Genomic DNA, 13,104 nt, shown 5'->3' with positions numbered 1-13,104 from the left:
ACAATCAAACCTGACCTGGTCATTATCCTGAAAGAGATGTTAGGTCGGGAGAAATGGTCTTGCATCAAGCATGTTGAGGAATATAGGTAAATCGTGCTACTCGTAATATGTGTCCTTTCACACTCACCAAAGTTGCCTGGGATGTAAAGGGATGAGGCAGTATGCCGAGGCTCTTATTTTCCAGTGAACTTGGAAAAGCCATCATGTCATGGTTCTCTGGTGAACTGGGATCAGCTTGTGTCAATGAGCCTTCAGGTATCGCCGTGGATGCTCGGAGAGGTGAGAAGAGACTGGTGGTGCTGTGGGCCTCTGGGCTATCATAGCAAGGTATGCAAGAGGAGCCCTTCTGTACTGGATCGGGTGTGAAATATGGCCGGTATGACTGTGTAGTGAAGCTGGAGAGAAGCGATGGACTCTGGCTCATGCGCGATTCCCGCCGCTGGTAGAGTGACTCTGGATCCCGTTCTGGGGACTCTGGCTCTGCATGGTAAGATGTTTCTAGAGAGGTGCTCTGGAAATCATAGTTGGGCCTTTCTACTGGAATAGTTTGGGCTATAGCTTTTAGGTTCAGATAAGGAAGAAGGAGTCTCCTTTCTCCTCATTTTCTGAAACCTGATCTTTCTGGAAAGCAGGTAATTGTAATTTTTGTATGCATATCGAAATGGCTTCTGAAATGACACAAACCCAGCATAAACCAACGGTCAGTGAGTAAAAGGGAAACAACATAAGTAGTAAATATATAGTAAAACCTTGGTTTGCAAGCATAATTCGTTCTGGAAGCATGCTTGCAATCCAAAGCACTTGTCAGCAAGCGAATTTCAAGAACCATTGGCTCAGTTGTGACCGTGGGACATTCGGCATCACACACTACTCGTATTACAAGACATCGCTCGTTTATCAAGTTAAAATTTATCAGAAATGTCTGCTTGTCTTGCAGAACACTCGCAGAACAAGTTACTCGCAATCCAAGGTTTTACTGTATTTTTTATGCAACACAGCTTTATTATTACTAAAGATGAATGCTCCATGTTGATTATATGATTTTTGTTTCACAACTTTACATTTTAAACTGAATTTATACATTATACCTATAAACATATTCATTGTCACACATTTCCTCAAACCTAAACCCTTAGCATTTTTCCAAAAGTTTTAGTCTCCCATCTGCTGCAACAGCAAATATCAGTCAGCCTTGCTAATCTCATAGTTAATAGTTCTCTCTGATTTCTAACTGACTGGCATCATGATAAACCAGAGGTCGATTACACTTGAGAAAATATTTTTATAACACTCACGCGATTTTGCCATATTGATTTCACACGTAAACGGTGGATTTTGAAACTTTTCCATCAATGACATCAAATTTCTTATCCAGGTTTTGAATGGCATCATAGATGACCTATTATATATAATACAAGCTATTAATAGTTTCTATTTCAAAAGAAAAGTAACATAAAAGCACCAAGAAGCCAAATTTTGACTACTAGAAACAAGGAAAGCTCTGAAGCCATCAGAAAGATCGTTTCCCACCTTGACCGCCCGGTTTTGGTGACACAGAGCCGAGCTGGCTGAGATAAGGAGCCCCAGCCTCCTACTCAACTACTCATGCCATACAGGCGTTTTCAGAAGCCTTTACTACCCGCAAGTAAATGTACTACCATTCTTATAAGCCACCACATTTAGGACGGAGTCGGTTTACGTCAAGGAGAATGCTATTTTAGGAAAGAAAGTTTCAAATCTGCTAAAAGGCCAAAGAGCCTCTCTGCATAGAATGACGGTGCGAACTCCTAGGCAGTGAGCATTCCACTCTGGAAAGAACAGTGAGCTGGATATAACACATGTGACTTCTGCTTCAAAGTATTTTTCACTCAGGCCATCGACAGTTACCCTTACAAAAACCTTTGAGTGCATGTCCCGTACAGGCCAACCAGGTTCGGGACTAATAAAACCTGAGAATTCTTCCAAAATACACAGAAACTTCATTCAGGGAAACAATACACTTCAGCCCGAGGCTGGGAACCATTTCCCTTCATTCCTCCATTCATTCAAATAAACAGTTCTTGGGGGCCTACTACCGGTCAGAACCTGCTTTGTCTAGGTGCCGGCAATATGGACAGAAAACACAACACAACACAACACAACACAAACCAACACAACACAACCACAACACAACAAGATCACCGGATCCTGCCCGAAGAAACTCCCATTGTAGCTGGAGAGGGATGATTTTCAGTCAAGTGACCGGCAGCCGCAGCAGTGGGTTCTCCAAGTGCGGTCTCGGGCCAGTAGCATCCACATCGCCTACTGGCTTGTTGGAAAGGCACCGTCTCCCACCCCAGACGTACTGAGTGGGGAACCCTGAGGGTGGGGGCGGCGATCTGTTTCCACAAGCCCTCCATCCAGGTGGTTCTGCTGCGTGATCCAGCGAGACCCACCGGTCTATAACGCTGAGGTAAATGGCGCAGGCGCTAGGGGGACATGCTTGGGTTCTGATGCTTATCAGCTGTGTGACTTGGGCAAGTTGCTTAACTCTCTGTGCTTCAGTTTCCTCACCTACAGAATCGAGATGAGCGCATCTCTCAGAGTTCCCCTGAGGACAAAGTGAGGCGCTGGAGTATGATGTTACTACGAACGTAACCACGATACTACTGCCGACCGCGTCCGCTAGCGCCCAATCACCCGCTGATATTCGTATTATTTATTATTACACTCGGATGGCTACGGCACAGGTAAGAACGGGAGGCTAAGCGCACACAAGAGCAAGCCCGAACCCAGGCCGGCAGTCGTGGCAGGCCTTCCAGAGAGGTCTACGCCGAGAATTACAAGACGAGCCGGTGTTCGCTAGCTAAAGATGCATGGCAGGGCATAGAGGGCAGAAGGGAAAGGGCAGATTCAAAACTACCCAAACAGAACACGGTGAAGGGCACATGTTAGACAGTGAGCGTAAACGACGTGCAAAGAGCAGCGTTTCGTGGGAAGGAGAGAGACAGGGGGACAGAAAAGACGGATGGGGGCCCAAAGAGGAGGTTTTGTTGAGCTGCGGGAGGACGTGCGCAGAGTGATGCAGACCGAGGCTGAAGGGCCAGGAGGTGGTGACCGACGAAGGGAGGGGTCCCGGCACAGGGAAAGAGGCCTGGGGGCAGAGCCCCGTGCAGGTGCGGCTCTTCGCCCTACAGGGGAGACGCCGCCCCGAGGACACAATGCCAGGCTACTCGGTGGGCCCTGGGGAGAGCAGTTGGGACCGGGAGGGATTTCTGCCTCACACCCTGCCTCGCCTCCGTGAAGGAAGAGGAAGAAGCGGGGGGCTGGGCTGTTGGGAGCTCGTGGGGACCGGCAGGGAGCTGGCCAGAGAGCTGCGGAAGGGCCAGGGCGCAGCGGGCGGGCGCCCCCTCCGCCTCCCGGGCTGCGGAGGGCTGGGGTCTTCCAGAAGGGGACGCCGGGCAAGGACGGAAAAGGAAAAGATGGCGGGTGCTGCGGCAACCGGCCTGGGCTGGGCAGGGAAGGGTCCAACAAAGGAGAGAGCGAGGCCCGCTGGGAGCCCGCGTCGGGGCCGTGACTCGGGGCCCCCCGGCATTTCTCCTCCTAGGCGCGCGAGCCCACGTCTTCCCAGTGGCTCAGGAGAAGGCGCGGCAGAGGCGGGCCGGGCGGGGGGGGGGGGGGGGGGGGGGGGGGGGGGGAGGGGGGGGGGGACCGGTGAGACGGGGGAGGGACGGCCTGCCCCCGATCCAGGGCGGAGCCTCCTTCCCCCCGCCCCCCCCCCCACCCCCCCCCCCCCCCCCCCCCCCCCCCCGCACGTCCTTCCCCGGAGCCCTGCCGCGTCCCCTCCAGGCAGTCCGCCGCCTGCAGGCAGTCAGCTTCTTGCTCTCAGCGACAGTGATAAAGACTCACGTAATAAACTCTCTTCGGCAACCCTACCCGGTTTTAATCCAAGACACTTGGTTTGTCAAGAACTACTTTTTAAAAATAACCTTTCATTACCTCTAGAGGATGCAGCTCACAAAATCCTTGATTTACATACTTCTATCAATCTCTACCAACAGGCTCACTTTTACAACATCCCCTCAAAACTATGTAAGATACACTTTTTAAAAACAATGGTGAGCTGACACTTCTCAATTGAGATATCTCAACAATGCCTTTAGGCACACACTAAATTTTATCCATAGCAGGCAATTTCTTTTCAAGATTTTGGAGTAACATAACATCGATTTCTCCAGTTTAAGGGCTTTAAAAGCAAAGCTATAAAATGTACATACTGGTATTTCAAAAATTTTCACCTGGAGACGCTCTTCTAACTAGAAATTGTTAAAAATCATCACAATGGAGTGATGGGCTTTAAAAGCAAAGCTATAAAATGTACATACTGGTATTTCAAAATTTTCACCTGGAGACGCTCTTCTAACTAGAAATTGTTAAAAATCATCACAATGGAGTGATAATCATAAATAATCTGATAAAGCAAAATTACAATTAATTGTATACTTTACATGAGATAAAGAGAATTTCAACTTAGTATTTCAGAAAAGAGATAAAGAGAATTTCAACTTAGTATTTCAGAAAAAAACATTTGAGAGACAGAAGTTTTGTACCTGACAATGAGTAAGGACGTCCTGAACTGTTTTTTGTTGCTCTTCGTTGTAGGATGTGTCAGATAGAACAGCTTCCTGCTAATATTTTGAAAAGTTAAGTAGTTAATGCTTTACTTTTATAAGTGTCAAACTGAATACTAGGGAAAAAAAAAACACTTTACATTTATTTAAATTGTTTTTTTTTCACTAACTTTTCAAAAGGTTTCAGAAGTCTTAATCTAAAGCAGAGACAAAATAAAATAAAAACATTAATATGCGAGTGGAAAATATAACTAAGTAAGACAGGAAGTAAGGAAAGAATTTATTATATCATAAGGACCTAGGTTTAGGGTTTTATACTGATAATGAGTACAAACTGCCCTGAACGTCCTACCATAAGGAAAGGGAAGTTAAATGGTTAAGTCCTCACTAGCTAAGGAAGCAAATTCAGGAGAGACCAATATTTTTTTGAGTGTGAGTTTAGAGGAACTCTACAGTATATGAAAAATTTTAAACCTTTTTCCTTTAAAATGGTCACGTGTTGGGGTGCCTGGGTGACTCAGTTAGTTAAGCATCTGACTCTCCGTTTTCAGCTCAGGTCATGATCTCAGGGTTTCCTGAGTTCAAGCCCTGCATCGGACTCTGTGCTAACAGTGCAAAGCCCTGCTTGGGATTCTCTCTCTCTCTCTCTCTCTCTCTCTCTCTCTTGCCCCTCTGCCCCTCCACTGCTCACACTGTCTGTCTCTCTCAAAATAAATAAATATACCTTCAAAATAAATAAATAAATAAAATGGTTGCATGTTAATATATTTGGCAAATGGCGATTAACATTACTTACATTATGGACATATGCAGTATGTGGTTCATATGCATAAAGAACAGTGTTATCATCATCATAAGCAGGTATTCGTGTTCTTTTCTAAGGAAGATTTATTAACAAATTAAGAGGAAAGGTGAAAGATAGAACTGAAAGAAAAATCGAGGACTTCAATTTCACTTCTAAGAAGCTCCAAAAGCCTATTGGTGATATCCAAGGACCCTTGTCCATTGTAAATCCTAGGACTACATGAAAAGATGGACTTGCAAAACTGTTTTCTCATTACCGCAGCTACACTTAAGACGTCATTTTCCTTCCAGCTTAACCTCTTGTGTAACTCAAGGTAGAAAGACTAGTCTAGTTACCTGGCACCGGAACTGCTGTAAAAGCCAAGTATTTCTAACCAGGAACAAAGAACCAGGTTACATGGCTTTTGATTTTTAAGCAATCTAACAGTGCCACTCTGTGGACAAAATAGGAAACACTTAAGCACCTATTTTTCTTGAGAAATTAATCTCTAATCACCTTAAAACATTTTTTTGGGGGGGGAATAGGACACGATATAAGTAAGTGAATATACGATACATAACAATTACACTTCATTTAATAACTGTACTCTAAGAATGAATTAAACTATAAGAATAATGCTAAAATAAAGATATGTAGAAGCTATGTATGTCTCTGTTTCAAAAAACATAACCAAAATTAATATGGAATGGGCTACAGAGGAGTTCTTATAAAAATATACCTTGTATGGTACCTTATGCTTTTCAAAGTGGTTTTATTTCATATATTTATGCCAGAGAAACATTCTGGATAGGCAGTTAACTTTATCTACCATTATTATGAAAAAATATTGGGGCTGATAGAAGTTAAAAAAAATTGCCTATAGCACTAAGGTGGCATTAATACCCACATCATTATTTAAGTAAAGAAACGCTTTTTCTGGGAAACCAAATTACATATAGTTTAATAATTTATATTGTTACCGTCAGGAATCAAGAAACATAGCACAATGTGACACAATTATACAATAACACAACCATTTTGAAAGACTATGGGGCAGATTTTCATGAAGTTACATTAACCATATGAGCTAGCAATTCAACTCCTGAGTATTTACCCAAGAGAAATGCTAGGATCTGTTCACAAAAGCCTTGCACACGAATGTTTATAGCAGGTTTATATATCACTGTCAAAACTCATGAACTTGTGATTACTGCCATTTCACTGAATGAACTTCAATTCAATTTAGTGAAGAAATAGAGCAGAATGAAAAGAACAAAGACAGATCTTCAATTTGAAATACAAACCACATCCACTTCACTGGAGCCACTCGACATCTTTTTTGTGCAACAGCAGCACTCCACTTCCTCTGTGTTGGGCCTAGTTATTTCTAAATTTGCTGGAGGGTTTATGTGTGAAACTGCCTGGTCACCTGAGTCTGGCAAACCACCTACTCCTGAAAAGCAACACATAACAAAGTTACTTCACAGACTTTTCACAAACTTAATACGGATCTGTTCTCCCGATGCCAACTCTGAGAGTCCTGGCTGAATTTTAGAGAGTGACAAAACTCTTCCATGAGTGATCTCGAATAAACCTTTAAAATCGAAGGGCTCTATTGCCACAACGAGGAGTAAGAATCAAGATCAAACACAAATTCAAAACTGTGAAGCGAATGCTTCACAACTTAAAGGCTACAGAGTAAAAGCTGGAAACAAATGAACAAGAGAACATAATTCCCAGCTGCTTTTTAAAAGCACCTGGATGGCTCAGTCGGTTAAGGCCATGATCTCGCGGTTTGTGGGTTCGAACCCCGCATCGTCGGGCCCTGTGCTGCCAGCTCAGAGCCTGGAGCCTGCAGCCTGCTTCGGGATTCTGTGTCTCCCTCGCCCTCCCCCCTCCCCTGCTTGCGCTCTGTCTCTCTCTCTCATAAGTAAATGTTAAAAAAATTTTTTAAATAAAGATAAATGACTTCCTGTTTGTTTGCCACCGCAGTTAGACTCTTAAAACCAGACAATTCCCTACCGGATTACTTACCCTGTAGCTGAAACTTGGCTGTAGTTAGACATGGGAGCAACACGCATGGAGTCCATCATTGGACTCCAGACATTTCTATGTGTGTGGCACATTTACACATCAACATCGATCTTGCACTGTTTGAATCTCTCATTCCTGTCATGACCTCTACCCACAACACCCTGCGTTTCTCCACCTAGGGGAACCTATTCCTTCAAAGCTCCACTCAAGTTCCATCTCCACAAAGCAAAGGTGCTAAGTCATCCCATCTGGAAGTTAACGCTGCCTTCCCCAAAGTACCAGAACACTCCCACTTTAATGGTTTTAAGGTAATTGTTACACAAAGGGAAACATCAAATAGCATTAAGACCTTAGGCTTGGGGCCTGAATACCTGGGTTTAGGTATTCAGTTCCTCCACTGACTAGCTGTGTAACTTCTCTGTGCTTCTCTGTAACATGAGGATAATAGTACAGACCTCATACAGATATGGAGATTAATTGAAACATGACAAGTGCTTAAAACCACAGCTGTCATGGCAAAGGCACCCACTGTTAGCTATTATTATTTCATTATCTGGGTATGCATAACATCCTCCCAACAGAACCAGTAGTCATGGAGCACATGAGCAACAAATATTCGGGGTCCCAACATGTAATTTTCATTCACATTGCACTTGTACGCTGAAGGTGTAGCAACAATTTCTTGTAGACAAATTTTAAATACTAGGACATAATACAAACAACTGGGCTTTTAAAAATAGGATCCAGGGGCGCCTGGGTGGCCGAGTTAAGCATCCAGCTCTTGATTTCGACTCCGGTCATAATCTCATGGTGTGGGATTGAGCCCCGTGTCTGACTCTGCACTGACAGCATGAAGCCTGCTTAGGATTCTCTCTCCCTCTCTCTCTGCCCCTCCCCCTGCACGCTGGCTGGCTTGCTCTCAAAATAAATAAACATTAAAAAAATACTTGAATCCAAATCCAAATTGCAAAATTTGCTATTTTGCTTCAAGCAGGTATTTAACCTCTCTGTGCCTCGATTTCTTAACTCCTAAAGCTGGAATAATATCTACTTTACAGAGCTGTGTAAGACCAAATGAAAGTTAGGCACTGGGCATCATGTCTGGTTCGCAGCAGGCACAGCATAAATTTTAGTTCCTTTTCACTTCTTCACATCACATAAAGTTTCTGCAACACTTTCTTAGAGTCCAACCTTGAAGCAGTTGCAAATTAATACAGTTCACTAAATTCAAAGTCCTGCAAAATGAGTTTACTTAAAATAAAGCTCGCTTGTATTTTCTGATAGAAAACCTAAACTCTTAATAACATACGAACAAGAAGCCATCTGTTTTTTTATAATACGTTTTTTAGACATTAAAGACATTTCAAAGGCATTTTTCAAAAGCAATTTGAAGATTCTCCTTCAAGGTGGAGAGCATTCACTTGCCATCAATTTATCTAAAGTGTGAAGGGTGAAAACAGCATTTCACCCCAAAACCACTAGAAAAAAATGTGATACAGTTGGGGCGCCTGCATGGCACAGTCGGTTGAGCGTCCAACTTCAGCTCAGGTCATGATTTCATGGTTCGTGGGTTGGAGCCCCAGGTCAGGCTCTGTGCTGACAGCTTGCTCAGAGCCTGCAGCCTGCTTCGGGTTCTGTGTCTTTCTCTCTCTGCTCCTCCCCCGCTGATGCTCTGTCTCACTCTGTCTCTCAAAAATAAATAAACGTAAAAAAAAAATTTTTTTTTAAAGCGACACGGCGAAACAAGTCAGATTTACATTTAAAAAACAAAACAAAACTGTCAATGCTGATCATTTTCTAAAACTCCTGTCCAGACTCTCAAAAGTAGCCCTTCTACTGTCCATATCAAACTTTAGAGACCACAAAGTTGCCAGATGGAAGAGAATGCCAGATGGAAGGGAATACAAAACTGTATCCCATCGCGCACCACCGAATTGGGTCCATGCCCTGCTTTTTATAAAACGCCTTACAGAAAAGCCGCTTGTAAAATCACGATGTGTAAACATTAAACTAGTTTAAAAACCCTAGAGCAGTCCGGATTTGGTGAGAGCCAGGTAGAGGAGGGAAGGAATTGATGTCTTTTAAAAATTTTTTAGTGTTTGTTTATTTTTGAGAGAGGGTGAGACACACAGAGCATAATTGGGGGAAGGGCAGAGAGAAGGAGACACAGAATCTAAAGCAGATTCCAGGCTCTGAGCTGGCAGCACAGAGCCTGGCACTGGGCTCGAACTCATGAGCCCAGATCACAACCTGAGCTGAAATCCGATACTTAACCGACTGAGCCACCCAGGCACCACAGAAGGAATAGATCTCTCATCAAATTATCAAACGGATCGTTCTCAACCTAAATCGTTATTTTCTTTCGCCTCCTTTGTGTGTTTACATTAAGCCAGTATAAGGCTGCACTGTCATTAATCAAACACGATTACCACCAAAGTCTCAAAATCAACATTTCTTTTTTTTTAATATTTATTTTTATTTTTGAGAGACAGAGTGTGAGCAGGGGAGGGACAGAGAGAGAGAGGGAGACACAGAACCTGAAGCAGGCTCCAGGCTCCAAGCTGTCAGCAAAGAGCCCAAGGTGGGGCTGGAACTCATGAACTGTGAGATCATGATCTGAGCCCAAGTTGGATGCTCAACCGACCTAGCCACTTAGGCGCCCTCAAAATCAGTGTTTCAATCTCAAAAAATGTTATAACAAATCAAGCTAGTCCATTAATTCCTTCTTTATAATTTTTTTAAATATAATTTGTCAAGTTGGCTAACATACAGTGTATACAGTGTGCTCTTGGTTTTGGGGGTAGATTGCCGTGGTTCATCATCACTTACATACAACAGCCAGTGCTCACCCCAACAAGTGCCCTCCTCAACGCCCATCACCCATTTTCTCCTCTCCCCCGCCCTTCCCATCAACCCTGTTTGTTGTCTGTATTTCAGAGTCTCTTATGGTCTGCTTCCCTCTGTAACTAATTTTTTCCCCTTCCCCTCCCCCATGGTCTTCTGTTAAGTTTCTCAAGTTCCACATGAGTGAAAACATACGGTATCTGTCTTTCTCTGACTGACTTATTACACTTAGCATAATACCTTCCAGTTCCATCCACATTATTGCAAATGGCAAGATTTCATTCTCTCTGATTGCCTAGTACTCCATTGTATATATAAACCACATCTGCTTTATCGATCCATCAATTGATGGACATTTAGGCTCTTTCCGTAATTTGGCTATTGTTGACAGTGCTGCTATAAACATTGGGGTACAAGTGCCCCTATGCATCAATTCTCCTGTATCCCTTGGGTAAATTCCTAGCAGTGCTATTGCTGGGTCATAGGGTAGGTCCATTTTTAATTTTTTTTGAGGAACCTCCACAGTTTTCCAGAGCGGCTGCACCAGTTTGCATTCCCACCAACAGTGCAAGAGGGTCCCCGTTTCTCCACATCCTCGCCAGCATCTGTTGTCTCCTGAGTTGTTAATTTTAGCCATTCTGACAGGTGTGAGGTGGTATCTCAGTGTGGTTTTGAGCTGTATTTCCCTGATGAATCAAGCTAATCCATTAATTCTTTATTTTTTATTTAACGTTTATCTTTGAGAGAGAGAGAGAGAGAGAGAGAGAGAGAGAGACAGGGGAGGGGCAGAGTGAGAGAGGGAGACACAGAATCCCAAGCAGGCACCAGGTTCTGAGCTGTCAGCACAGAGCCTGACTCGGGGCTGGAACTCATGAACTGTGAGATCATGACTTGAGCCGAAGTCTGAGGCTTAACTGACTGACCCACCCAGGCGCCCTCAGTTTCAATCTCAAAAAAATGTTATAATGAATCGAGCTAGTCCATTAATTATTTAGTTATTTTATTTAAAAACATTTTTTAATGATTGTTTATTTTTGAGAGAGAGACAGAGTGTGAGCATGGGAGGGAGAGCAGGAGAGGGAGTGGGAGTGAGAGAGAGATACAAAATCCAAAGCAGGCTCCGGTCCCAGCTGTCAGCACAGAGCCCAAGTCGGGGCTGCACCTCACAAACCGCGAGATCACGACCTGAGCGGCAGTCGGACGCTTAACCGACTGAGCTACCCAGGCGTCCCTAGTCCATCAGTTCTTTAAACTCAAAATTCTATATAATGTCTGAGAGTCTTTTTTTTTTTTATTTTTTATTTTTTTTAGTTAACGTTTATTTTTGAGAGAGAGAGAGAGAGAGCATGACCGGGGGAGGGGCAGAGAGAGAGGGAGACACAGAATCGGAAACAGGCTCCAGGCTCCGAGCCATCAGCCCAGAGCCCGACGCGGGGCTCGAACTCACGGACCGCGAGATCGTGACCTGCGCTGAAGTCGGACGCTTAACCGACTGAGCCACCCAGGCGCCCCAATGTCTGAGAGTCTTGATAGTTCCTTACCCCACCCGCCTCCGCTAAGGAACAGAAAGAACAAAAGAGGATCTACTCGTCCCCCAAAGTCAGCATAAAGTCCTGGAAAAACGGCCAAATCTCAAAAGCTCACAGGCGCCGGCTTCCCGGGACAGCCGGCGGAAAACACGCCGAACCACCCCTGTGCAGGGCTGCCGAAATTTGAGAGAAAAGTTAAGTCCTTTTTCTCCGCTTAGGGCCAATCCGGCCCCCGCCCCGCCCCGGCCACCTCCCCGCCCCGGAGCTCCCCAGCCTTTAGCCCAAACGGCCTCTCGACGGCTTTTCGCCCGCAACCTGAGGTAACAAAGTTCAAGGCGAGACTAAGTGCCGCTAGAAAGGCCTTTTCGGGCCTCGGGGCCAATTCGGTCCTGCCCGCCCCGCCCCCCGCTCCGCCCCGAAGTTCCTCAGCCTTTAAGGCAAATTTCACCTCCAGGGCCTCACGAGCACACCCGAGGCAAAAAAGTTCAAGGGGAGACAAAGTGCCGCTAGACAGGCCTTTCCGGGCCTCAGGGCCAATTCGGTCCTGCCCGCCCCGCCCCCCGCTCCGCCCCGCAACCCCCGCTCCGCCCCGAAGTTCCTCAGCCTTTAAGGCAAATTTCATCTCCAGGGCTTCTCGAGCACACCCGAGGCAAAAAAGCTCAAGGGGAGACAAAGTGCCGCTAGACAGACCTTCTCTGGTATCAGGACCTGCCGCACCGGAGTCCGGAGGGCTCGCGACGTTAGCTGTGGTATCCAGCCTTCCGGGACGTCCACGGCCAAAACCGTTAAGACGCCTGGAAACCGACCAACGGTCCTTTCACCGGAAGTCGGGCCCGAACACGTGACGTGTCCAGCGCGAGCCCCCCGGAAGCTCCGGAACTACGCGAGCGCCAGGTGCGCCCGGCACGCAGCTGCGCCCGGCACGCAGCTGCACCCGGCACGCAAGTCTCCACGCGTGCGGTGGTTAACCAATTCCTCGGGCACCTGCGCAATGGGTGGGGAACGGGACGTTGCTAGGGAGACAGCCGAGGGGAGGGGCTTTGGTTACCTTTGCGCTACCGGCAGTGCCCGCCTCCCAGCGCCTGTATCTGAGTGTTCGAATTCATTTGCCCGCTAAAGCTGCTGGGATTGCGCCCCGCCCTAAACCACAGGCGCGAGCCTCCAACGCTGAGAGGGGTTCCTGCGGCTGCGCAGGGGCGCCGGCGCGCCTGCGCGCTTTCTTCCAACGCCGGAGAAGCTTCGTGGAGAGGGTTCGGCGGGGTGAAGCCGCTAGGCGCCTGGCCTCCCTACTGCCATTGGTTGG

At 45.9% G+C, this 13,104-nt stretch overlaps 1 protein-coding gene across 1 annotated transcript in view; it reads right to left on the bottom strand.

Moving 5' to 3' along the window:
- SCML1 (Scm polycomb group protein like 1) overlaps positions 1-12,663 on the bottom strand; it is a 17,221-nt gene extending 4,558 nt beyond the window's left edge. Inside the window, 9 exon segments of the mRNA XM_058714326.1 lie at positions 3-166; positions 169-547; positions 549-668; positions 1,296-1,339; positions 1,342-1,399; positions 4,590-4,667; positions 5,407-5,487; positions 6,699-6,847; positions 12,492-12,663. Coding sequence (XP_058570309.1) covers positions 3-166; positions 169-547; positions 549-668; positions 1,296-1,339; positions 1,342-1,399; positions 4,590-4,667; positions 5,407-5,487; positions 6,699-6,728 — 954 coding nt within the window. The 5' untranslated portion in view covers positions 6,729-6,847; positions 12,492-12,663.
- Between the last annotated feature and the right edge of the window lie 441 nt (positions 12,664-13,104).

The sequence above is a fragment of the Neofelis nebulosa genome, chromosome X, assembly GCF_028018385.1.
Source record: "Neofelis nebulosa isolate mNeoNeb1 chromosome X, mNeoNeb1.pri, whole genome shotgun sequence".
NCBI lineage: Eukaryota > Metazoa > Chordata > Mammalia > Carnivora > Felidae > Neofelis > Neofelis nebulosa.
The sequence above is the reverse complement of the archived record's forward strand: the minus strand, read 5'-3'. Positions and strand labels throughout refer to the sequence as shown.